This window comes from Eucalyptus grandis, chromosome 8 (assembly GCF_016545825.1).
Source record: "Eucalyptus grandis isolate ANBG69807.140 chromosome 8, ASM1654582v1, whole genome shotgun sequence".
Taxonomy (NCBI): domain Eukaryota; kingdom Viridiplantae; phylum Streptophyta; class Magnoliopsida; order Myrtales; family Myrtaceae; genus Eucalyptus; species Eucalyptus grandis.
The window spans coordinates 53,228,523-53,256,213 of NC_052619.1; the positions used below are offsets into that span (position 1 = coordinate 53,228,523).

A 27,691-nucleotide genomic window follows, 5' to 3' on the forward strand; every position below is an offset into this window, starting at 1 on the left:
TCAGGACAGATGCAGTTTGGAAGGATTTACTGGGCCATCTACATGAGGTGGAAAAGGATGAACAAGCCAAGTCCTTGCTTAAGAGATGCATCCATTTACTAGAGACTTCATAGAGGAAATGTGAGAGCGAATTGGTTTCAAGGAAGGGTGCGAAGAGAGTTCTGGCCACTGTAGGTGAAGCATGATAAATGGGTAAATTCCAAATGTGTAATGATCGCTCTTGACTGTTCATGAATCAAGGCTGACGCCGCCTTAGTAACTTTTTAAATAAACTAAAATGTTTGAATCCAGACAGAAGCAAGAATTAAGCAAAGCAAAAGCAGAGCTTAGCTAGACACACGTTCTCCCTGCATTTCTCAAGCACGTGGTAATTACAGATTTAAATAGATAGCGCACGGGCTTGATATCTTTCACGGAAGGAGCCGACTACTATGTTCCCTTTTACTCTCATTTAGCTCTGTACGTTCTTATTAGCAAACACCGAATAATTCTGAACTAGCCAACCCGATCTTCAGTGCATAAGATAATCTTCTTCTTCTTCGTTTCCTGTTTGAAAACGAGCATGATATTGTTTTTGTTTTTTCCATAGATTTTAGTTATTAAGGTAGAATGAACTCTTGGGAGCAGGAATCCTGATCCATCTAATGATTGGTGATCTGATGCAGCCTGTTACGCCTCATTACTTCATCTAATATTTACAAGCACAGGATTTTCCTGTCTGCCTCGGGGGAAATGATTCACCCTTTTCCGTTCTTATGGACAGCAGACCTGTGTGCCCTGTGTACGCGTTCACCGGAGGCTGCTCTTCTTAGCTTAAATTTTCAACAAATCCTTTACATGTTGATTATAAGGGGAGGAATTGCAAAAGTTAACATGCATACGTACAATCTTGAGTACCTTTAAAAGCTATAACCGTGGCACTAAGGTCCTTGGCCACCCCCAACATATGCCTACACATAATATACACATGCACACATTGTTTAGAAATAGAGACAAACTAGTAAATGAAGTTTAAAGATAAAGCCATCACAAGCATTGCAAATTGGTAGGCCACTATGACACGAATTATATACCTATATGCAGTGCTGAATATTAGCTATTAATTCAATTATCTTGCATGTCACGCCCCGATCCTCAGGCACGCACACATCCGTCTCACTTGGTCGATTTTATAATGCGATATCCCGGACAATGTATCGCCGACCCTTTCATTTTTTAGCACATGCGGAAGCAGATAAAATCCCAAGACAATAAAACAATGAGATAGAAAAGCAGGGCCATATTTTTTTTTTTTTTTTGATAACCCAGGGAACTCCCGCACGGCCGGCAGCCGAAGAGTAAACCCTGGGAAGGCCCGCAGGAAACCACCACCCACGCACCCCAGGTAAGGCACAGGGCCATATTTTTCATATTGAAATTTATAACCAAACTTTTGTACATGACATCAATTAGAGAACTTCATAACTATTCACATCAATTGGAGCTCACAAAAGAAGATGGAATCTCAATCCCTTCGGTTATACTCAAAATCTCTCTCGGTATTATCTTCTTCTTCCAAAAATCCTTCTACTCGGGTTTCACTTCCGAGTTCTCCTTCTCGATTCCTCCTCGCCTCCTCAACGGGGTCCCGAAATGTTTTTCCCCAAACCGGGATGAGACTACGTCTCGCGAGTTCTACCCCACTAAGCCCAATTAGTAAACTATTATACTATAGGCCGCCTATACACGCATAGGGCGTAAGACGTACCTTAGCATCAGATCCCACTTGCAAGTCAGTACAATTCACAATAAACATCTATTCACTTCAAACAAATCGAACCAGTCGATTACATGTCATACGAATCAATCCCCACTGTGGGATATTTAAAAGCTAGGCCACGTGCATTCTCCAGGACGACCTTCCAAGTCTCCGAGTTCACGTGCCTTGAACCTTGGGCCCACGTGCATTCTCTCAGGCGACCTTTTCGCCAAAGTGATGCATCAAGTCACCGAGCCCACGTGCCCTTTTAGATGCCTACACTTAGTCACAGAGCTCCATCAATGCTCTCGGGCGTCAATTTGCCAAGGTGACGTACAGTGAACACTTTACTATGCTCTCGGGCGTCTTTTTTCGCCAAGGTGATACACGATCACGAGCCAACATAAGCAATTCAATATGCTCTCGGGCGTCTTTTCGCCAAGGTGATACACTGATCACAGAGCCAACATAAACAATTCAGTATGCTCTCGGGCGTCTTTTTCGCCAAGGTGATATATTCATCACAGAGCCAACACAAACAATTCAATATGCTCTCGGGCGTCTTTTTCGCCAAGGTGATATATTCATCACAGAGCCAACACAAATAATTCAATATGTTCTACCACTGAACTCACGTGTATTCTCCAGGTGATATTCCAATTCACCGAGCCACGTGCTTCTTTCAAGTGGTTAACAATCAACTTTCAATACTGACAACCAATGCCCAACAATTTCTCAATCAAATAATTAAATCAATTCAACAAAGCATTATAAATACTGAATAACATACTTGGCCAACATACTTGGCCATTTACCAATCAACAATTCAATCTCAATCAATTCCAATCAATTTAGGGTAAATCCCTAAAATATCACAATTTATCCAATTCCATACAACGTGGAGCTCAAATAAATAAACGGACTGCGCAACGACGATCAGCACGAGATTTCGGTTGTCGGCCATCAAAATCTTAATTTCCGAAAAATAATTAATTAATTAATTAATTTCGAAAATTAATTATTAATTATTAAAAATTCAATTTAGCTCAAAATAAGGCCCGATTAAATAAACGAACTTCACCACAGTCATCAGCATAATTTTCCGGTTCCAGGCCATCTCAGTTGAATTTTCGGAAAATAAATAATTATTTAATTAATTTCGAAAATTAATTAATATTAAAAATTCAATTTAGCTTAACATAAAGTCCGATTAAATAAACAAACTTCGCTACGATCATCAGCATAATTTTCCGATTCCGAACCATCTCACTTGAATTTTCGGAAAATAAATAATTATTAAATTTAATTCCAAAAATTAATATTTAAATACCCAAAAATCTCACTTAGGCCCGAATCGCCAAATTGAAGTCCAATTAGGGGTCGGAAAATTCCCGAGATGCTTCAATAAATAGTAGACCACGTCTACTTGCTAATTGCGCAATCAATTTATTTAAATCACATCACAATTGACTAATAATTGCTAATTTATTCTAATCTAACAACCTAAACATAATTAATTAAAATTAAACCAACCTAAAGCATAATTAGCCAACTAATCCAGGATTAGTGAGATTACTCACCAAATCGCGCGCAAATCGGATCAATCCAACAGCGGCGACGCGAGGAACAATTGTTCCCAAAGCACGGCTCGGGTTCGGGGCCGGGAAACGGCCCAAAACGGCCTTGAACAGTGCTGGAAACCCATTTTTCCAGCTGCTGTTCATGGCCAAACGAGGCTATTCCGGTGACTGAGATGGCGGAGCAAGGCCGGCGGAGGGCGAGGGGAACGTCGGGGAGGTCGGGCGGAGTCGGGTGGTGGCCGGAGGTGGCCGGACAGGGGCTGGTTGGGGCGGAACCGAGCTGGGTCGTGGCTGGATCGCGCGGCTTGGGCGCGCACGGACGAGTGGCTGGACGGCGGCGAGCGCGCGGGCGCCGCGCGGGCGGCGGTGCGGCGGCGAGACGAGCGGCGGTGCGGGCAGCGACGGTTCCGACGAGCTGCAACCGTGCGGCTTCTTCTTCCTCGTTTCTGGTTTTCACGGGCAAGAAACGAGGGGAAGGGGGCTTTCGGTCACGTGGGGGAGTGGGGGAAGAGAGAGAGAGAGAGAGAGAAGATAAGAGAGAAGGAAGTTTGAAAAGTCAAAATAAAAAGTGAAAGGGGAAGCAAAATGAGAAACGGCAGAGGGCAATCGGTGGGGAAGGGATTCGCACGAGGGGGAGGGGAGAGAAGAGAGAAGAGAGAGAGAGAAAGAGAGAAAAGGGATAGAGAGAAAAAGGAAAAATAAAATACATAATGCCTTTATGTACATTTTCCTTTTCTCTTTTCCTTTTCCTTTCTATTTTCTTTTTGATCTTCAATTTTTTCTCCGATAATTTCTTTATTGAAATTTCGGACCCGTCAATAAATTGACGAGCGATGAGACAGGATCCTATTTATCCAGTCAAATTAAAAAACATTAATAACCAGTTCAAAAGCTACTGAGTCCCGTATGCTTCACATAAAGTGACATTTCTAGAAAATGTTTTTGTAAAATCATTTTTTAAGGAAAGTGATAATATTTTTTGGTATTTGACTGAAAGTTGAAAGGAAAGTATTTTTTTTTTCCTTTTCTAAATAAACATGCATTTCCCATGTTTGGTCTCTAGCCCAGCCTCTACAAACCCGGGTCTATAGGCCGGGCTCAGGCCCAAGTCCATCAAGGCCGAACATTAGACTCCGTGCTTGTGCCTCCTTGTGCCCTGGCCAAGATCTATTGAGCCAAAGGGAGAAATACTATTGGAATTATAAAGATGTGGGCTTATTATATAAAGTATGGATTGTTGAGTTTCAACTATTCTAACCCAATTCAATCAGAAGAAAGTTGGTCCGTGAGTAAATTGATCCGCAAAGTGACACTAAAATTTATTCCTTCGCCTAAATTCCTCATAGAAGAAAAAAAGACAAGTTGATTTATTCTCCATAGAGAAGGCAAACATTATCCAAAAAGGAATTATTATCCTTCTTAATATTGTGCCCAAAAATCATTAAAAAAAAAAATCTCAAGATTAGTAGTCTAACTTGTTTTCTTCCAATTTTTAACTCTCAAGATTAGTAGGCAAACATTATCCAGTCATTCATGCTTCCTTTTTAAATCTGCAATTCGCCATCCTCAAGACAATGCTTCAACAGAAACTCCCCCTCCAGCAAGAGTTTCAACATCGGCCAATCAATCACAAGCTAATCGCTATTAAAAGGAATAGAAGCAAAAGAGCACAATCTGCTGCAATTAGCTCCAAAGGTTGATTCTGCACTCCTTTAGAGCGCTCTCCATGTAATTGGTGATACCGCAGAGCCAATCGCCGTTCTGCTTAGCGGCCGTAGTGCTTGTGACGGCATTGGAGGAAGACGAGATGGTAGCATCAGAGATCGCGTAGAGCAAACCCTTGGGCCTTGGCCCTGCCGAAGAGCTCCTTGACGAAGACCGAGAGGCGGAAGGAAGGAGGAAATGAAGCTCTGAAGGAAGGACGTGAGAAAGAAGTCCTAACGTGAAAAAGAATGGACTTCCCCAAGAAGGACTGGAAAATTTCTTTGACCACATTTTCCACCCTCAGAACACCAGAAATTTTGAAAAAAGTTTTCCCTAAAAAATATTTTTCGCAAATCAAAGGAAGCCAAGGAGGATCCGGCATATATGCCCACAAAATCTCATCTCAAGAATTGACCATTTAGTAATCGGGATCTATTCTTCACACAACCTTAGCAACGATGTTTAGTTAAAACATATTGAATTGCCTTAGTCTTTCCAAAACTATTAGAACCACGTCCAACTAAAAAGATCTATCTAATGTGACATGTAAACCTACAAAATCTCATCTCAAGAATTGACCATTTACATTCACACAACCTTAGCAACAATGTCTAGTTAAAACATATTGAATGGTCACAATTGGCAATTTATGCTTTGAAATGATGAAGGAATTTCAGTTTTGCTAGTTTCCGCTAATGTTAATTCCAGCATATCAGAAATAGAAGGTAAAAGCTTATAGCTCTCGTTCCAAAGGCTGATCAGATCATTCTTACATGTCTATGTCAAGATGACATAAATTGTTTACCTCCTAAAAGTTTGAAATTCAGTAGCCAAGAGTCAATTACTGTGAGACACTCAACAAATTTTATCCCCAAAGTGAACAAAAAAGGGTGAGATCTATATCGAACAAATATAAGAAAATTTGATCAACAACTTCCCCCAACCCTGAATTGCCTAATCAGCTAAATTCACTATACAAATCTCACTTTCCCAAGCTCAAAACCGATGCACTCGACCATAGTGCCTGTTTGTTCGCACCTTATCACAATCAAAAACTCCCAATCAGAATTTTGAGCCAGAGGATCACAGCAAAAACTGATCCATGAACACGCATTGCAATTGACCTCTCACTCCACTTGCAGCGATCAAGCACGTCGAACCGTCACTCTCCAACCACAACCTGTTCCGCTCCATATTCTAAAAGAGAAACGGATCGAACAGCGTCATCGAGAAAGCTACAGCGCGATCGCGCAGTGAGATAGGGAGATTGACCGCGGATCTTTGTCCATATTGCTCCAATTCCAGTCTCGCAAGTTCGTGGATTTCATGGCGATCGAAAGCTACTATGACTTGGGGCAAAGGAAGGAGAGGAAGATGAATTTACTAATTTTCCTGTTTTGCCCTCAGCGTCTTCTTCTGTCGGCGGTCACAATCGGTGATTTCGGCGTTTGCGTGGGGGCACTAAAGTAAGTTCCGCTGATATTTCAAATTCGGGGTTCTCTCTTGGAGCTCCCCTTTGATGACTCCACATTAGCACTTTGACTCGAGCTTAGTTTTTCTTCTTCTTTTTTTTTTTTTGGCTCGTCTCTCAAGCTTAGTTTAATTGGCTGGATCCGAACCAGGATTCTGAAATTCGAACAGAAAAAAAAAACACAACAACAAACCAGGATTCTCAAAAGGACCAAAATTAAAGATTGATTAATATCCTTTATCTGTTTAATTTATATTTTTTAGGTATATAAAAAATGCACCCTCCACTATGGTGGAAAGTTTTTTGAGTCATATTTTTGAATTCAAACTCAAATCGATCTAATAACTTTAAGTTATTCAAACTTCAAAAGAATATAACCGAACTTGAGTGACTAATGAATTGAACTTAACTATAAATTTTGAAATCTACTTCTCTCGGGCTAGAAAGAAAGTTTAAAAAGACAACTTGCTATTATGTATAGATTCTTGAATGCTCTCTAAATACTTATGTCGAACAAGATGCAATATTTTCTTTTCCTTTTTAGTTAAATGTACTTATAGTATTCGGAGTCAAGACAATTTGTTTAAAATTTCCAAACTATTTATAATGCGAATGTGTTTCGAACTTATAACCTCGTAGAAACTTATAGCCTTTTTGAAAATTGTGGCATTATCTTGTTAGGAATGCAATTTGTTGAAGAGAAAAAATTAAAAAAGATAACAAGCGAAGTTTTAAGTGAAAAAATCCCTTCGGAATAAGAAAGAAAAAAAAATTACAATGTTGCACTATACAATTTTTACACTATCAACATTAGTTTAACATGAGAATTACATGTACACCATTAGCAATAAAAGTCTCTATGCATTAATAGCACTTTCTTCCGTCACACTCCATAACTCTATCATTATCTTCCCATAATTTCTCTAATCGAATACGTTAGCAATATGACCGTGAGCATTGAATCTACATGTAAATGAATGAGGAATAGAAGAAAAGGTCCGCGAATGTGGAGAACAAAAATCATTGGGCTTTTTCATTGGCTATGTGCAAAGTAAATAGAGTTTACGATCTTAGACAACAGAAATCATGATACATTTTTAAAGAACAAAGAGCATGGATGATTTTTTTTATAAATATAAAATAAGAACCCAAATGTATGATAGGCGCCATGTTCAGTGGCTCTCATGAATTTATATTTGTAGTGGGATATTTAAAAAGGTACAAAGATAGAACAATTTTATACACGATTTAATTTTTCTTACCATTAAAGAAATGAAATAAAAAAAATTGAACATTAAAAGATTCTAACTCACCCCTGAGTGATTAAAGAATCATAGCATTTTTCATGAATTGTTATGTTATGAGCATACTTCTAAGCAGTTAGTATCTTAAGTGTTTACTGCATCACGTGGAAAGATTTTTCAGACTTTGAGCACGCCGGTGAAGTTGCAATGCCAAATTTATATACTTTGAATTAATTAATAATAACTCAAATCAAATATTTCATGATGGATGATCGTCTCATCCTGCTCTCTTTATCTATTGAAACAAAAATTCACAACCCATCATGACTCGGGCGGTGAGGCCAAGACGGATCAACCCCAACTCGAGCCGGTGAGCCAGGCGGTGGCTTCAATTCCCACGGAGGGGAACGAAAGTACACTTCCTACATTTCCCCCGCACTGCCTGGCGGGAAATTTTCGCACCACTGGCATAAAACCAAAATCGAAAAAAGAAAAAAAGGAAAATTAAAACCAACACAAAAACGAAAATGAAAAGCGAAAAACAATTCAAAACAGAAAATACGCAAAGCGCGACCCCTCCTCCCCTGCTTCCTCCCAGGTTCGGACATCCGTTCAGATGAAAACGAAACGGCTACGATCCTACTTTCTCTCTCTCTCTCTCTCTAGAGCAAGCACCGACGACCTCGATGGACCGATCGATCGGCCGGTCGCCGCCGTAACAGGCTTTCAGCACCGCCGTGGTGAAACTCTAGGAGCAGCAGGCGTAGCCCGACGGCTCCGAGGAGCGGTGGCAGCAGCTCAACGAGCCCGGTTGATGACGAGGACCTCGAGGCCCGTCGTACCGCCCCGCCCGAAGAGGATGACGCTGCCGCGGCCTGCGGCGCGGACGAGAATGTCGGGGCCGAGGAGGACGACGATGAGGTTCGACGTTCGCCTGCGCCGTTCTTGCTGGATTAGTTGAATTCTGCAATTTCACTGCAATCCGTGACAAATCTCTTGGAATACTCCGTGAGGAAACCCCAAGTGTCTGGATCATAACAAAAGGCTTCAAAACTTTTCCATAGGAAGAAGGATGTCAATAGCACGAGTAAACCGATAAATTGAAAGCAGCAATGCAGACAAAATAATAATAATAAAGAACGAGTTGATTTTATTCATATATGAGTATCTTTCGCATGGTTAACAGTTAAAGCTTTAATGGTGTACTACGTGATGATAATAACATCCTTTTCAAAATAAAAAGCTTGGAAGCAGGATGATCGGCTTGAAAGTGAACCTGAAAACAGTATTGGCCGTGCCGGGTTGCAATGGCAAGTTGTTCTTTTTCAAGAGCTTCATAACTTCCTGCACGAGTGTAGCATCTTTGTTCTATTTAGCATAATGCTGCATTTCGATGCCCTGAGTTAACAGAAGAAATGTGCAAATAAACCAAAACGAAAGAAAATCACTCGATATAATATCATAGACGTTATGCTTCCACAAGGCCTTCTTGCCTTCAATTTCGTCAGCCCTTGGTTTCTATTGTCAAGGACTAAGTGCGCTGTGGCAATTTAAATGCTTAGACAAAATAAGGATAAGAGATATAAATGTTGATTATATTATGTACTTCCAGCAACAAATTAATTGATGTAATCTCCTGACCAAAGACACACTATGAAAATATAGTTTGATTAGGAATCAACTCGAATGGATAACCAGTGAAGCTATTGGTTTGTAAAAACATGTTTTGCCCAAAGTAAATGCTCTTTGCTAAGCTTCAGTAATGAAATACGTAACTTCAAGTAGAGATGTCATTCAAGAAATCAGAAGCTCGTTGAGCTAGCAATTCGTCAAAAGATCAATTTACAAAACTAGTGTATGACACATATTAAGTTGGATCGAGCTTAACAGTGTCCAAGTCATAAATGAGATAACAAGTTCGTACATGAAAAATAAAGACGTAACCAATTTAAACACATCGAAGCACGTTGACTAAGTTAATGTGTTACTCCCACAGGACACGTTCATACACATAAAATTAGACATAACTCTACCAGATCTTAGTTACCCTTGAATCGGGTCACATGATTCACCAGTTTAGATTTGGCAGTGGGAGTTAGTAGCATGGGAGTTGTGGTCGGCATGGTGACGCCATAATGCTTGGAGTGCAACGTCAACGTCATGAAGCTAGAGTATTTTCCTTATTTCAGAGACAAACTAGGAAGAAGTTATACGTTACCGCAGATAAAACAATGAAGGACATTTTCAAAAGTTAACTAGAAAAATGGTGTCTTTAATCAATGAACGTGTAGAATTAGCACCAAACAAATTTTCATAAATATAGTAAGTTTCCTTTCATTCATTTTTTCAGATTATTATTTACAAGTGGGCCCAGCACCTTGGTACTAATACATAATATTTATATGCCTTCTCTGGTAGGAGAAAAACTTATATCAATTATTGATTTCTGAAACTCTTTAGCTCACTAAAGATTAATATCTATACTTATCAGAATCACTATCATTCCCCCAAATATATTCGATTAATTATTTTGTAATATTCCTATCAATGCAAAAATGCACAAACTAATAATTCTACTTTATTTATCATGCATTTAGATTTTAAAGTTTGAATCTTTTCTATCTTATAAGTTATAAATAATCTAATAAAAAGGGACATAGTTTTATCTTTCCATAGATTCATGGATACAATTTCTTCTTATACGTGAATAATATTATTCAATTCATTAGTAATTTGAATATTTTGTAATAAGAGAATTGTGCCAAATCTTTTAAATAATAACTTTTCGTATACTCGCAATGCGGGTACACTTTTTCTAACAATATTAGAAAGGAACGATATAATTGATCACGAAGATTATGTAATAGTACACACAAAAGATATTGGCTGGAAAGGAAAAATGAGAGGAACAAAAAGAACTTCTTTTTTATAAATAAAAATAAAAAATAGAGGGAGGATACTGTTATAACCTTCAAAGAATAATACTTTTGATCACGCAATTTGACAATATATGCTTGGTTATATTCTCTATTTCTGATAATATGCACTTAAACAAAAACATAATTTATTAATATTCAGAAATATTGCATTCAAGACAAAGGTGAAATAACATTCTTCTCATAAAAAAAAAATAATAACATTCTTAATTTTACTCCAAAATCTAGGACATCTTTTTATTTTCTTCGTTTTTTTTCCTACTTGACATCACATATTCTTTGTTCATTACCAACACCATAACTTATTGGTGTTTTTACCGCAAAATTTTCTTCCTTCCTCAAAATCTGAATTTGACACATCATAGTCACGCATTATTTTATGTGTCTTTGGCTTAACAAAGTTTTCAAAAAGACTAGAACTTCAGCATTTTTTTACGTTTCCTGATATGTACATTAAGATTGTGTTTGATAACATTTATATTCTCTAACAGTTTATTTCTAGAAACACTTAGGGTGCGTTTGGTAACAATTCTTTCCCTGAACCGATTTTGACAAGAAATGATTATTTTTGATTACATTCCGGAACCGATTACGAATAAAAGAACGTGTTTGGTAAATCGTCTAAAATTTCTGATTTTGGAATAGAATTGCGTTTGATAACGCGTTCATTGATTATGTTCCAAATTATTTTTTTAAATTTTTAAATAATTTGTTCTACTTTTTTTAATCTTTTTCCTTTTTTTCCTTTTTCTCCTATTTTTCTTCTTCTTCTTTTGGTCGGTCGCCGGGCCGCGACCCGGCCGAATGAGGGCTAGCGACCTCACTAGAGCGTCGCCGGCCCTCGGCGAGGCTGGCCCTCGTCGGGCGAGCCTCGCCAGTGGATAGGCGAGCCTCGGCGGGGCTGGCGAGGCCCGCCCGGCCACCCGGTCGAGCTAGGCGAGCTCGGCCGTGGCCGAGCGGGCCTTGCCGGTGGACGAGCGAGCCTTGCCGGGGCCAGGGCGAGCCTCCGGTGAGCTCCGGACCCGGTGGCCGTGACCCGGCGCGGCGGTGGTGGGCGGTGGTGGACGGTGGCGGGCGGCGGTGGGCGACGGTCGCGGGATGGCGGAAGGAAATAAGAAGATTTTATTGTGTTGATTCTTTTTTTGATTCTTGGACGCAAAATCAACTTTTTTTTTATTCTCAAATCTACTCCCAAACTGATTCTGGGAACAAATTTGTTCCCGGGAACAAAAATTTTACCAAACGCGATTTTCGTCCCAAACTAATTATGAGAATAAAAAATCGAATCGATCCACTGTTTGGCACGTTGCCAAACGGGGCCTTATTTCTATTTACGTTTTGGGACCGGAAGTACGTTTAGTACGATCTCAAATATTTTTTTGACTTAAAATTTATTTTAGTCTATTAATAATATTATTACATTTTTCTTGTTTTTCTCCTTTCTCTAACCAATCGCCACCCTTGGCCATAGTTGGTTAATGACCAACCAAATGAGAGTTGATGAGGTCACTGGCCTCGGGGAAGCCTTGCCGACCACCAGTGAGGTTCCCCTAAGCCTTGCCGTGACTGGGCAAGGCCAACCTTGTGATGGCCAGATGAGGTCGAGCCTTGCTGTGGTCGGATGATGCTCGACTTCACCTATATTTGCAAGGCTGAGCCTTTCTCAACCATTGTGAGGCTAGGCGATGCTGACCTTGCGGTGGCCTAGGGAGGCCCGGCCTTACCAAATCTAGGCGAGGTTGAGCCTGGCCTAGCCACAATGAGGCTCGGGGGGGCCTTGCCAAGAGCCTACAGGGTTGTTGAGTCTCGTCTAGTTGGTTGCCGACCATTACAAAGGTTGCACGACTGGCTGGAGAAAGAAGAAATGAAAAAAAGAAAGGGAAGAAATGAAGAGAAAGGAAAATTTTCTTTTTAAGTTGTTTTTAGAAACAAGAAACAAGAAATAATTTTATTTTTATTTCTTATTTTATTCTAAATCTATTGTTCTCAGGAAAAAATAATTATCAAATGCGTTTATGCTTTATTTCTATTTTAAGGAAAAAAATAGAAACATTTATTTTCAAGAGCATTATTAAATGCAGCCTGAAAAATCCCTGCCTAGACACGACACAAACCGGCTCCCGTGGGCCCGAGCCCGTGAGGGGCTGTTTCAGGCTAAGCCAATTAACAATAGGGGTGATTGTAGACTTGTAGTCCGAACGAAAGTGAAGATGGTGAGAGTAATACAAGACGATTTGTCATGAATTTAATTATGAAAAGAAAATACACGTAGTAACAAAAAAAGAAGGGGCAAGAACGGTAAAGATCAATACTGAATAAATTTTCCACCGGCTTCTTCTGACAAAAATGTCGCCGACAACGCAAAGGTCCGCTAAAGCATTGGCGTGGTCTTCTTTTCCACATTCGGATGACTCACCTTCTTTTTCCTTCGCTTTTATTGCTTTATTTCTTTTCATCATCACTCTGCTTTTTGTAACAAGATTTTCCTTGGATTCTCTTGGGGCCAGTTTCGCCGTGAATGATGGGGGTGAAGTCCCAAAAGATGGTTTTGTAGTAGGAGCAAAAGTGAAGATGGTGAAAAAGAAATATTTATGTGATTGTTTTTAATTAATTATGAAAATAATATTTTATTTTAAATTATAAAAAATAAATATAAAATTATTGAAAATTATTGCGAGATTTATCTTTTTCAAGAATTCACGACTCATAATATATTATATATTATGAGCATAATAAGAAAGAGCAGTAATAAATAATTTTTTTGCCATTGAAGTGCACCCTCGTGTTTTTAATTTTTTGCCTTGCGGGCGTCTTCCGACTGAAGTCCCACCGACAGTAGAAAGGCACGCTAAAGCATCGGTCACCGAGCCATGCTACCCCGACACTGTACAGACTCGCCCCTCTTTTTCATATATGTAACAAAGAAATTTCTCGGGTTTTTAGTGTCGACCTTTTGTATTTCGCCTTAACTTTATTTATATATCATTATTTTTTACCCAAAAAAAAAGAAATTCCTCGGGGCATGGGAAAGGAAGGGGGCTAAAAGCCTAAAACAGGACGGGCCAATAATGAACAACGGCTTGCCAACGAAATGCATCCTCCTCGGTCCTCGCGTTTCTTTTTTCTTGACGGTCTTCTTTTAACTAATATCTTGCCGACGGAACAAGGGGCGCCAAAGCATCGATGGGTTTCTTTTCAACACTGGCAGGACCCGTCTTCTCCTTCTTTGCTTTATTGCTCTATTGCTTTTCATTGTCGCTTCTCATTGAATGAACCTCGCTTTATTACAAGTTCCCAAGAAATGGTTTTGCACTTGTCATCAAACCGGTAGGTTAATTATTTTGATAATGTTTTCTTTGCCAACAGCATTTGATATATCATTCAGACCACAATTTCAATATTTTCGAGTGGATTTTCAATGAGGACTTGAATCCGACCAAAAAAAATAAAAAATGAGGACTTGAGTAATAACGTACTTTTGCCGTTTCACGCAACATATTTTATTTAGTGACGACTTTAATTATTTTTGCAATATGTGGCTTTTTTTCAATTTTGTTCCCAAAATTGTGTACCTTTACTCACCATGCACTTGCTGTCCATCATTTGAAATTCGACAAATAAGTCCAAATAATTTACAAGTAATGTTATTGAATATAGTAAAATCAATATAAAAGATATTATTACTAAATTAGAATTTTACTTTTAGCAAGTAAATAAATGAATTGATGAAAAGAGATAATATACAAGCATAGAAATGTGGACACTTCTCATGTTCTTTTAAAAAAAGAAATCCATTTTGGAAAAACTGAATTTCTGGAACTCTTTAGCTATAGAAAGTAAACCCGAACTTTCCACTTGCTATTAAAAATGAACATATTTTTAGTTTCTCGTGGAGATTATAAATTTTTAGTTTTGTAGTAAGACATGATGAAATCTTAATTTTCTTTCAACTTTATCAAGTCAATTTAGATATTGCAGGAGAATGTTAAAATTAAATTTAACATATCAATTCAAAGTTTCTATCTTGGTCTCTGTCTAATGCATAATAGCACTTGTCTTTTATCTTGGGTTTTATTTATCTTCATTGCTTCTACACCGACTATAAGTGCATCTTAGTATTCCCGATCAATGAATTACAAATTTATATATGGTTTTATTTCTTTTCATTGATTCCGGTTGCCAACTGCTTCAATTAGATTAATCAAACCATTAAAAAAAGACTTGCCCAAGGTCTTCTAAACACCATTAGCAAGTTTATTTTTATTTTTTATATTTGTGGCCCACAGCAAATAGATCCAAGCACAGTTTTTCCGTTGAAGAGACGGGACTTCCCTTTTACAAAAACCCTTACTATTGCTACTCATCCTATTAAAATATAGTAAAATACAAGTTAATTCAAAATTATTGAACTCACAATATAAAGATAAACCCAGTATATTTGAAGTAAAAGTAGTTTTTAGAATGATAGTAATCAAAAATATTAAATGGGCGATTATCGGCACTACATAGATATGGAAGCAGCTTTTGCAAACGTTGTGGAATTAGAATTTTAAAATTCTATGGTTGAAAGAAGTTCTATTAAAGTCCTGTACGTTATCTATATACACTAATATAAAGCCAAAACCTTGAGTTTGGTCTCCTTCCTCGAAATATTCATTTTATACTTGACAGACACTGTTCTCTTTAATGATGAGGTAAAGGTGTTATCTAATGGGCAGAGATGGAAAGCGTTGTTTTTTTTTCTTCTGCCACTCTGCGTATGCAGCAACAGCGTTTGAAGATGGACTAAGGAAACAGAAGAAGCTAAGGACAACACGTTTAGACGTGGAAGTGTAAGTTGTGAATTGCTGCTTAATCGAGCTTTTTTAACTCATCATGATTAATAATTTCAATCTTAAAAAGATTAAAAAAAAAAAAAAAGAGTTGTCACTCTTGGATCATACATGCTCTCTTATCCCAAAAATGAGTAGATTAAAAGTGCAACTCTAAAAAGAAGGTGGACGAATGTGAAGTCTCAAGGGCGCAGCAGCGGAAAAGGAAAAGCAAAGCAAGAATACATTCCATTTCACACTTCTTAAAGCTGAAATTATGGTATTTTGCATATTGAGTTTTAAGTAAGATTGTTTCAATGATTATCTCACTCCGAGGACTCTAAAAATCGCTAAGTCCAAATTTTTATAAAATTAGACTTTTACATGTTATCTAAAGTCACTTTGGACTATACTAAAGTTATATTAGATCTACATTAGCTCTGTTTACTTGCCGTTGTTTACGCATACCGCTACATCGGATTTTTACTAGTCGTCTTAGATGAAATTGTAACGCAAGTTGCTCTTTGGTCATTAGTAGTATTAGTAATTAGTAATATGAAATTTTCTTTTTGAAGGATTGGTGTCCCCTGGTAAAGTACAGACTTTTTATGGAATTTTTCAGAGTGATTGCAAATCCATATCAGATTTTTAAGCCCATTGTTGTCCAAACAGGTGTCACCTTGGATTTTCGATGTCTATTTTGGACCCAATTTGACCGAATGTATTTTTTTGGTTATTGTGTAAGTTTCGGATTTTTATGGCGATAGTGATTTCCTTTTGGTGAAATTGTTATGAATTGTACTTTTCTTCGAGTTTTTCTCGTTCATAATGTTTTACCCAAATTGTTTGGCTTTTAAGTCGGCTGAGTTTGGACATATTTATTTCCATGCACTCGAAAGTAATAGCCGTGCTAAATTCTTCGTTTTGTTTCCGTTGACATTTCTTGATTTGGTAACGGAGATATTGGGTTCTCAAATTTGGTAAAAGTTAAACTTTAGCAAGAATTTGATTTTTTAGGAGAAGCAAATGTTGTTTACATTTCTTCCATTCTTGATTTTGTTTCAAGTTCAAAAAGGTATTTGCCATGGTAGTTGCAGGCTTGTTAGAAAAACTTGTCGTGTCTTTGGCAAATGTGGTTGTTTTTGGAAGGGAACGGAGTAGCATTTACTCTCTATTCCCAAAGGGTCACATCCATGGCAAGCTACTCTCTTCCGAAAAAATAGCCATGGCATAAAACTATGCATTTTTCCATGGCATAAAACTTCAGGCTAATGAGATGTGCAAAACTTTCACGTTTTCCAAAATTGATTTTTTTCTTTTTAAAATGAGAAATATCTATATTTTCACGCTTGTATAGCATCTATTTTCATAAATCTATATATTCACTTGCTAAATGTAAAATTAAGATTTGATCATATCAATTATTATATCAATTTTAGCACACATCTTTTTGAACAAAATTGGAAAAGAAATCCATAATTGTTAGCATAAAGCCATTTCTTGGGAACCTGACCATCATCCACGGCGAAACTATCGGCGACATGGAGAGGTATAATGGAGAGGTATAAAGTAAAGTGATAATGGAAAGGTATGAAGTAATAACGCATAGAAAGTAATAACACAAATAAAAAGAAGGTGGGGCCATGCTAATGTGGAAAAGAAGGGCCACTAATGCTCTTAGCATACCTTTTGTGCTGTCTGCGAGATTTTAGTCAAAAGAAGCATGCCAAAATAAGTTCATAATTGCTCTTTCTTGTTTTGCCCCTTCTTTTCCATAGAAATTTCTTTTAATAATTAAATTCATAAAAAAAAAATCATCATTGAGATCTTATTTGTCAAATCTACAAAATGGACATTCTCCTCTATCTAAATTGACTTGATAAAGTTGAAAGATTAGGACATAAAAAAATAATTAAGATTTCATCACATCTTAATATTGAACTAAAAGTTTATATCCTCTATGATAAAGTTGAATTTTTATGGCATTTTTTATAAGCAAGTGGAAAGTTTTAAATTCTCTTGAATATTTGGCTAATGAAATCCGAAAAACTTTCACCTTTTCCAAAAGTGATTTCTTTTAAAAGAAAATGAAAACTATCCAGATTTTCACGCTGTATGATATCCATTTTCATAAATCTATATATTCACTTGCTAAATGTTAGATTGGAATTTGGTCATATTAATTATCATATCAACTTTAGCATACTTATTAACATTACTCGTAAAAAACCTGAATTTATTTGTCAAACTTCAATTGATAGAGAGTGAGTTCTTACTAAGTAAAAAGTGCACATCTTTCTTAACAAAATCGACTAAAAAAAATCCATAATAATAAGCATAAAACCATTTTGTGCGTGGTTTTGATAATTGGTATTACAATGGACATATAGGTTAGGCTTTTTTACGGAACTGCCAATTGCCATCACCGTATTGCCAACCACCCATTTCCATCTTGAGTCCTTACCTTCATGGCGTCAATCCATGGGCGAGTTACCTCCTTGCCTGCCCAAGTTGTCTTTTATTCCCTCGTCTCTTTTTATTTCTGTGCAAAGCTCATGATCCATCTCCATGGAAGTCGCGACCAACAGAGGTCACTAGCCTTGCACGACCGTGATCTGTGGTTGCGCGGCTATGGCGTCGGGGCTTGAATCAGTTAATTCCCTCGATTGTTAGAGCAATGGAGAGAGGCCCTCCGCCCATTTTATCATTAAAATTAATATCGAAAAAGAAAAAGAAAATTCCTCACCACGAGGGCATTTGGGTATTTTGGCGATGGCAAAAGACATGATGTAATTGACAGGGAGAAAGGAGCGGAGGAAATAGGACAGAGCGGGTCGTGATTCTAGCTCGGGTTTGAGCCAGTTGGGCAAAGAGTCAAAGACCCAAGGGACCAAGGCGCAAGTGCCTGGTGCGATCCCATTTACGTAATCTGCGGGCAAGTCCGGTCATTTGTCGAGACACGTGTTGTTAGAAAATTCAATAAAAGATATATTTATAATTTGTCATCATTTGGGTGTTCGCCCTAGGTGCCCACCCTTCCAACATGGAAGGGGGAGGTGAGGTTCAAATCCCCACTTTCTCGGGGGAATGGGGATAGGGACGCGTAAGTTTCGAGTGGGTTGCGACTCCCACGCCCCGCAAGAGGCAAGGCACAAGTCTGCGAGTGAGTGTAGCATAGGAATAGAGTAGGACTGACAAAAGAAAAAAAGTGTGAAGTAATCCATAGAGATAGCATAAATTAAAATTCAACAATGCCAAAAGAAGGAGAAGGGTTTCTTCTAATATTCTGTTTGTCACAGAAAGTGACTCAACTGCTCCCCCATCCCTTAAGAATTTTACTAAACTTTTTCTCTTTTTTTCAGAAATCGCATTCCACTAATTTTATTTATCCCGCAATTACACTGTTCTTTTGTCAATTGCGTTGTGTCGGTGGCGAGAAAAGAGACGGATTTGCTTTTCTTTCTTTTCAGAAAAAGAGTCTTCCTCATTTACTCGGGTAAAGGGTCCTGCCGGGGCTTTCGCCTCCGCCCGAGCTGTTGCTGCCGTTGGGCGCGCAGATCTCGCGAAATTGTCCCCCGAAACGCCACCGCAGTCTCGGTACGCGCGGCTGATCGCTCCCTCCGGCGGGCCGCCGGCGAAGGATCCCATCGATATTTCACCTCGAGAGCTCCTTGCCGCAGTCCGGAGCCAGTTCTGAGGTGAGTCTCCAAGGGCCCACTTTTTGGTGTTTAGAAAGAACCCTGGCATTTTGTCAGCTTTGATTGGCCGCAATGAATCGTTCTTGGTACAGAGATCTCATGGCTTGGAAGTTTTTCCTATCTCTGGCTGCCGCTGCTTTTGTTGCTGTCCTGTTTCGACTTTTTTCTCGAAGAGGAGATCGAGCGAGATCAACGGAGGAGAGTGCAACGAGACGGCGCGTGCGTGGAAATGATGGAACAGAAAGAGGCGCTTCTTCTACTGACGCGTCAACAGAAGGTCAAGAAGTGGCTGCTTCATCAGGATATGACTATGAAGTATTCTTGAGCTTCAGAGGACCAGACACTCCAGCTGGTTTTACCGACTTTCTTTATACTAGTCTAATAGATGCGGGAATCCGCACATTTAGGGACGATGAAGAGCTCCGCGTTGGGGAAAAGTTTGCCCCAGAACTTCTCCAAGCAATTGAGCAGTCGAAGATCTCAATACCTATATTTTTGAAAGGATATGCCTCTAGCCCATGGTGTCTCAACGAGCTAGTTCAGATGGTCAAGTGCCAGAAAAATGAAAGACAAAAGATCATGCCCATTTTTTATGATGTGGCCCCTTCGGAGGTTCAACACCAAATTGGGGGTTATGCAAAGGCCTTTCGTTCACATGAAAAGAAGCAGCGATACGATGAAGAGACTATCCACAAATGGAAGGCTGCTCTCAGTGTAGTTGGGGCAATAAACGGGTGGGACCTACACAACGAGACCAACAGGTGACTTCTCCTAGCATTCCATCTCAAGTGCATTATATCATTAGAACTCGATGCATTTCACACGGTTTCTTTTCTGGATTTGTGTTAGCCTTGTTGAAATTGAGTTCCGTGTTATTGAAGTTATACTGCAGACATCAAATTTTTCCCATTTTTTCGAAGCAACATTTTTTCCAGTTCACTTCATTTAAGTACCAATGCTAATTCATCTACAATGGAATAAATCCTTGAAGTAACACATTTTGAATTCAACTTGATCTTTTTAGAATTAGTTTAATGTTTACATGATTTTCTAACTCATTGTCTTTTGTCTCCTAACTAACTTTAGGTGAGAAGGTGAGTTCGCAAGAAAAGTTACCCATAAGGTTTTTAGTGAGTTGAAAAAGGCTTATCTGGCGGTATCAGAGTGCTTGGTTAGTGTTGACAATCACATGGATGCAATCATGGAAATGATAGGTGCTGGGACAAGTGAAACACGAATTATAGGAATCCACGGGATGGGTGGCATCGGAAAGACAACTACTGCCTAAATGATCTACAATAAGCTTTCACACGACTTTGAAAATTGTTGCTTTCTTCAAGATATTCGAGAAATGTCAAAAGGTAATGGCATTCAATGCTTACAGAATCAGCTAATCTCTGTCATCCTCAAAAAGGAACGCATGGATATAAAACACATTGATGAAGGAACTCAATGATTAAAGATAGGTTGTTTAATAAAAGAGTCCTCCTTCATCTCGATGATGTGGAAGAAGCGAATCATATTAATGCACTTGTAGGTAAACGTGATTGGTTAGGTAGAGGGAGCAAAATTATCATTACTACAAGAAACAAAGATATTCTTGAGGTTCCTGAAGTGGACTGCAGTTATGAGCTTAGCTGCATGGATCATGATCAATCTCTTCAACTATTTAGCAAACATGCCTTCAGAAAAGAAAATCCTTTGGATGAGTATATTGACCAATCCAAGAGGGCAATAGGCATTGCTAGAGGTCTTCCGCTAGCTATTGAGGTCATAGGTTCACTTTTATGTCACACTAAAAGGGAAAAGTGGGATCACATATTGAAGAAGTTGGAAAATGTTCCTCATGCAGAAATTCAGAGTAAGTTGAAAATAAGCTATGATGCATTAGATGTTCGACAACGGCATATATTCCTCGATATAGCTTGTCTTTTCATTGGATATGACAAAGACAATGTGGTTCATTTTTGGGATGAATCTAAATTTCCGGAAGAAGCCATGGAAGTTTTGCAGAACATATCTTTGATAAAGATTGAAAAGTTTAATAGAGTGTGGATGCATGACCAACTTAGAGATCTCGGAAGAGAAATAGTTCGTCAAGAAAGTAAAATGGAAATAGAGGAGCAAAGTAGGGTGTGGGATCCCAAGGAAGCATTGGATTTGCTGAGGAGACCCGAGGTAAAATCCCCCATGCAATAAATCTCCAGGATACTTATGGATATCTTCTTTTTAAAAAATGCAGTTACTTTTTGTGTTCTCTAGTACCATTGTGACCCACTCAATTAATATTTTTGCTCTTTTAATATTAGATGAATGGTAATATGCAACCCCTTAAAATTGTGATCTTGAAGTGTTTCCCTTCAACTTTTTATTCTTAAATTTTTCCTTTGGGCAGGGGAAAAGAAGAAGTTGAAGCTCTTCATCTCAAGTTTAACCACAAGAGGTGGTTCCATTTTACCTATGAGAGCTTGAAGAGCCTTTCAAATCTAAGGTTTCTTCAAGTTGATAATTCGGAGGAATATTCTTATGCAAAAACGAGGCCTTGTTGGAATGAATCGCCTAATGTTTTCCCGGAGGATTCAAATCTCCTTCCACAATTACGATGGCTTTCTTGGCATTATATTCCCCCATCATTTAAAATTTCAAATTTCTCTATGGAGGATGTGGTTATTCTTGATCTGTCTTGGAGTAACATTACACACGAGTGGCAAGGGTGGAGCCACATGAAGGTATCTTTTATGATAGGAAAAACTCATTATTTTGTCTTATCATATTTGAAAGTAATCTTTGCATGATTTTTCTTTTCACAGGTGATGAGGAATTTGAAAGTTCTAAATCTGTATCTTTGTTGTGCTAGATTGGAGAGAACTCCTAACTTCTGCTCAATCAAATTTAGAACGCTTGATCCTAAGCGAGTGTTGGAATTTGGTCGAAATTGACAAGTCAATCTGTCAATTGAAACGCTTAGTTTCCTTAAGAGTAGATAAATGTTGGAAACTTCGAAGGCTACCACAGGTGGTGGGTAGAGATCTTGCAACTCAGCAACATTGCAATTCGTCGGACAGGCTTTCGGATACAATCGGAAATTTGGAATCGCTGCTTGAGTTGGATATATCTCGTACGGAGATTGAAGAACTACCCGATTCTATCGGAAAGTGGAAAAATTTGAAAGTAGTGAAGATTGGTAGTGCCATACGCAAAATACCCGATGCCCTCTGGATGATTAAGAGCCTTGAAGAAATAGAAGTCGAAGTTAAGCCTGATTTTGATGTGGAAATTAGCGATTGCATCTTCGAAGATCGATGCCTGAGGAGCTTGCGCTTGACGTGGGCTAGAATAAACAAAGTACCGAGACTTCCTGAAAGTCTCGAGATTCTATCTTTGACTAAAATATATATGGATACATTTCCAGATTTGTCAAACCTCGTTAATTTAAAGGATTTGACGCTGGTGTTTGGCCCACGTAATGATGGTGGGGAATCTGGTGGGCCTGTGGAAGCATATCCAATGCCGCGGTGGATTGAGAATTTAAGCAAACTGCAGTACCTCATCCTGTGCTCCGATTACGTGACCACCTTACCCACGGATCTCAGTAGTATCCTTCCCCGACTCAAGTCACTTTCACTCAAGGGTGATCATTTGCGTTGCCTCCCGAGCCTTCCCTCCAGTTTATCAGGGTTCACCTTGAGATCTGAATACGTGACCACCTTACCAAAAGATATTATAAGTCTCCTCCCCCAACTCCGGAATCTTTCACTCTCGTGCCCTAATCTGCGTTGCCTCCCGAGCCATCCCTCCACTTTATCATTCTTGTCTTTGAAATCTAAATGCATGACCACCTTACCCACGGATATGAGTAGTCTCCTTCCTCGACTCGAGAGACTTTGGCTCGAGTGCCCTAATCTAGGTTGCCTCCCGAGCCTTCCCTCCAGTTTATCAGAGTTGGAGTTGACCGGTTGCAAGTCATCATTTTCCCTAGGGGATCTATCTTATTTGAAAGAACTATCATATCTTTGCATCAGTGATTGTGCAATCTCAGAGATTCGATGCCATGATCCTTTGGAGAACCTACAACGATTGCGGCTTTGGGATCTTCCACGGTTGGAAACTTTACCTTCTCTAGGTAATTTCAACAAACTACGTTATCTTTATGTATCCGAATGTGGTAATCTGGTTGAGATTCAAGGCGAACTACCACAATCTTTGGAAGTATTGAAGATTTGTAAATGTGGATCTTTAAAGGAGTTGCCTGATCTGTCACCCTTGAAGGGACTAAAAACGGTTAGAATGAAGTGTTGCGGGAATTTAGACGTGGAGGCAATTTCTTCGCTTTGCTGTGAGAAGTCAGTCGAATTTGGGGAAGAAGACAGTGATGTTGAATCCGAATCTCAGCTAGAAGACGACGAATTTGAATCTGAATCTGATGGAGAAGGCGACGAGTACGAGGAAGAAGACGACAAATCTGAATATGAGGAAGAAGACGACGAATGAGTGCACGATCTTTTGAAAGCTTCTTGATCCACGTCCACAAATTGTTCCCTCGTGTTCAAGCTTTAAACGGATTGAGGTAAGTTAATTCATCTGACAGCCAATGTTTTCCCTTTTCTACAACGTAGTTCTTTCTCGGATATGAACAGTGAAGTTTCACATGCACTTTTTAATTACCTTTTCACGAGTTGATGACTGCAATTCTGATAAAGGCATTGAAGTTATGATGCCTCCGTACAATCAAAGGGTTGTTAATTATGTACAAATATCCGTTCTTTTTTCCTAGTTTGGTTTTGCGTTTTAGCTATATTTTCTCTTGGATGGTTTCTCCTTGCTTTTATGTTTCCCAGCTGGAGGTATGCATGTCGATTGCATTGTTTTTATTTGATATGTAACAAATCATTAGAGATCCTTGTCAATTTGCTGCTTCACACATTTCGAAGTTTAATCCTTGCCTCGCATTGGAGGTAACTTTGTTATGCTGTAAACAATTCGATGGAATGTGTGTTGGAAGGTCATATAACTATGGTTCTCATCCTGGAACTTTACAGCATAGTCAACTCATCGATGCAATTGTGAAATAGACACTCTGTATTGATATGCTTATGTTAAAGTTTATTTTCCAAGAAAGGTGTGCTTCTTAGTGGGATTTGCAAATGTTATGGAGAAGTTATACAATGAAGAAAGACGGATTTCACTTGGGTAGTGGCATCAACAGTTCGCACAGCAAACTTCCATATGTGACAGGAGAGAGAGGAGCTACTTAGCTTCTCTGATGCATCATAAAGCATCTTATAGTCAAAGGTTAATATTTCAGTATTCCTGGTGCAAAGGACATATGATAAGTCTCGCTAGGGTCAAAAATCATGTAAATGGACTCTTGTGTGATCTCCATTATCGACTACGTCTTTTAGAAATGGTTATGCCTATGTGATTATCTGTAATAAAAGCCCATTCATTCACCTCAAGTTGTACTAGAGGACTCTGAGGTTTTAAGTTTGACAAGAACTGTGAAGGGAGACATCTCAAACAACCAGCTTTTTGCCGGTTTCTAGTGTTGCTGAGGTTTTAGAGTTTGAGAAACTTACAGAAATGTTTCTGTGCAGGGAGCTGTGGCTAATTAAGTATCTGTACAAATGAAGACCGAATGAAGGAAAATGAAGATGACATTTAGTGTCGCCTCAATTCCCTTTCACAATCTTGGGGCAGCAAACTGTGCATCCATCTGTCGAGAGACAGAAACTTGAAGATCAGGGAGGGAAGTCATTGCCTAATGATGAAATTGTCAAATCTGTTGAACTCGATGTTAAGTTTCATTGAATGTCTCGCATTTTTTGCCAGAGCAGGGCAGGGGTATTCATTGTGAAATTTGTAGCATCATATATAATGTTTTTGGGGGGGTAAAAGGGCTATTTAAGCAAACCTGATTGTTTATTAATCTTTTTTGTGGAGCCACAGAATGAATATTGCACTTCATCTGGATGTGTGTTCTCTTCATTGACATGCAATAGAACTTGCTTATCAGTACACAAATGTTACTTTGCGAGGAAACACTCGAAGAGCTTGTGCAGACGGGGTGAAAAATTGTGTGTGCTTAAAGAAGTGTTCACGGTAGTGCCTGCCAAAATCAGTTCATGGACTTCTTGATGTGAAAATGGTGCTCAAGGTAGTTTTCCTCATGAGCATGATAGGCACTCACAGCACATGAAACAGGAATTGTTGGAATTCATGAAATGGGCGGTGATGTCAATTGAGTCTCACCAAAATTATCTACAATAGTTTTCACATGGTTTTGAGTACTGTTGCTTTCTTTCTAACGATTGTGATACTTCAGAGCTCAAGGGCATTCAGTACTTAAAGAATTAACTAATCTTTTGTGTCCATAAGTGGAAATTGACCGAAATAAGTAATGTTGATGAAAGGATCAAGATAATTAAAGATAGGCTATCTAGTGAAAGAGTTCTCCTCCTTTTCTATGATGTTTACAAGAAGAAACAATTGAATGCGCTTGGGGGAAATATCTATGATATTCAGGCATTATTGAATTCTTTGACGCTAAGTGTCAAGTGCTGATGGATCTCGAGATTCTGAGTGCTTCACATTGTTTATAATCGAAGATAATCTCTTCCATTGGTCACTTGACATCTCTATCGAGGCTATCATTCAGAACAACCACAATTACACAACTTCCCCTGTCGATTGGAGCTCTTACAAACCTTGAATACTCGTCTTTGAAAGAATGTAGATGTATACAGAGGCTTCCAGACTAGAGTGGCAATCTACAATGGCTACTTGAGTTCGATATGTCCTACACCTACATTAAAGAGCCACCTTCTCGATGGGAAACATGAAAAGTTTGAACGTTGTGAGGACGTATAATTGTTCCATTGAAAAGGTACCTAGTGCCTTATGGTTGCTATAAAAGCTTGAAGAAATAGATGCGGCAAGGTGAAAGCTTGCAACCGGAAACTATAAATGACATTTGCAGATATTCTTCTTTGAGAATCTTGAAATTGACACTGATTTAAACATGACGATACCAAGACTTTCTCGTCTGCTTACACATTGATTCATCGATGATGACACATTTCAGATTTCTTAAACCTGACTAGTTTAAATGATTTGTATTTGGCCATTTGACAAGATGTTTACCTGTTGGCAATTGTCCACTTGTGGAAAATCCTATGCCATGGTGCATCGTGAGACTAAATAAAGTGGAGTCTTTGACCTTGTCGCCTGCTGTTGTAACCACCTGATCAACGGATATTGGTCAGCTTTCTCTACTCAAAAGACTAGAACTTTGGTGTCCTAATTGGCTGCGCCTCCAAAGGCTTCCCTCAAGTTTGTCTTATTTATCTGTTGAATCTTGCTGGTGGAGGAGAACAGCGATGGATCTCTCAAATATGAATAGACTATCAGAACTAAGAATGGTAAAATCTGCAATAACAAAGATTCAAGCCATTGACTGTTTGAAAAATCTATGAATTCCGGAACTCATCGATCTTGAAAAGGGAGATTTTCTTTAATCCGACTCATTTGAAGAAGTTGAAGTCACTTGAACAAGATTATTGGAGTAATGTGGATTTTGCTCGTTGCAAACTACCAGAATCTTTGGAAGAATTCTTGATTGGAGGCCCTGCCATACCCGATCTAAGTTGATCGGGTCTAAATGCTTCGCAGAGAGGGGATAACATGGGTGAGGCCTGACTGTTTCAACTTGAAGAGGTTCAAATGATGCAATGTCTAGCATTGCTTAGGAGATTCGTCCACTTCTCAAAAAATTTAGAAGACATGCTCTACAAAGGAGTACATTTTCCAATAAGAAGTGCATGCAGTTCTTGAAAGGTCAAACATTTACAACCAGATATGTTGTCAGGAAAGCTCTGAAACATAAACAAATTATTGGCCTAGGTCCTTTTAGCAGACTTCATTATTGTTTTCCTTGAATTCATTATTGTTTTCCTGGAATTGTGTTCTTTATACTAAATTAGAATCACAATTTGGCAAATTGACTTGAAACCTGCACCCTTGTATAGTTAATTACTGGGCTTTTCGCAACCACTTTCTATTTTGAAGATGGATGGCTGCAAAATGCTCATGAAATGGACCATGGTTTCTTTTGATCTATTTCACGAGTTAGATTCGGTTAAGACATATTCCCTTTCAACGATTTTGGTTGGTGAATAAAATTTCTGGTATAAAGACTAAGTCAAATTGATATGTTAGTTTACTATAGTCAAGTGCATTAATCTTGTCAATTTACCCATTGGCCTTTTATGTGAGATCCTCGGAACTTGCTCGGTTGTACACTTTGAAGCTGATATCCATGCCCTGTAAATATTAACTTCACTACACCTTAAACAAGTAGAGCTTTAGGTTTTCATCAGAGACAGAAGCTCTGTCATTCACCTTTTCGTTTTCCTTGAAATGGAGCTTTAGGTTTCAACATTGATAAGGAGAACCACTGCCCAACAAAAGTCCCACATGACAACCTAAGCTTCTCTCTCTCGGTAACAAGAGA

The 27,691-nt window shown here is 38.8% G+C and overlaps 4 protein-coding genes across 4 annotated transcripts in view; all 4 read left to right on the forward strand.

The window, feature by feature from the left end:
- Window positions 1-27,691, forward strand: part of LOC104415067 (disease resistance protein RPV1-like) — a 97,727-nt gene that overhangs the window by 20,139 nt on the left and 49,897 nt on the right. The window lies entirely within an intron of this gene.
- LOC108954723 (probable chromatin-remodeling complex ATPase chain) overlaps window positions 8,641-27,691 on the forward strand; it is a 30,615-nt gene continuing 11,564 nt past the window's right edge. The window contains exon 1 of the mRNA XM_039298777.1: window positions 8,641-8,658. The gene's annotated coding sequence lies outside the window, so the exon portion shown is untranslated. The remainder of the gene's footprint in view (window positions 8,659-27,691) is intronic.
- Window positions 18,572-20,621, forward strand: LOC120287343. Its single transcript, XM_039300119.1, has 4 exons — window positions 18,572-18,647; window positions 18,987-19,182; window positions 19,275-19,943; window positions 20,269-20,621. The coding sequence occupies exons 1-4, from the start codon at window positions 18,572-18,574 to the stop codon at window positions 20,270-20,272; spliced, it is 945 nt and encodes a 314-aa protein (XP_039156053.1). The 3' UTR covers window positions 20,273-20,621.
- On the forward strand, window positions 20,824-25,203 carry LOC120287344 (disease resistance protein RPV1-like). Its single transcript, XM_039300120.1, has 5 exons — window positions 20,824-21,360; window positions 21,425-21,498; window positions 21,578-21,726; window positions 22,040-23,749; window positions 24,777-25,203. Exons 1-4 carry the CDS (start codon window positions 20,824-20,826, stop codon window positions 23,671-23,673), a joined length of 2,394 nt encoding a protein of 797 aa, XP_039156054.1. The 3' UTR covers window positions 23,674-23,749; window positions 24,777-25,203.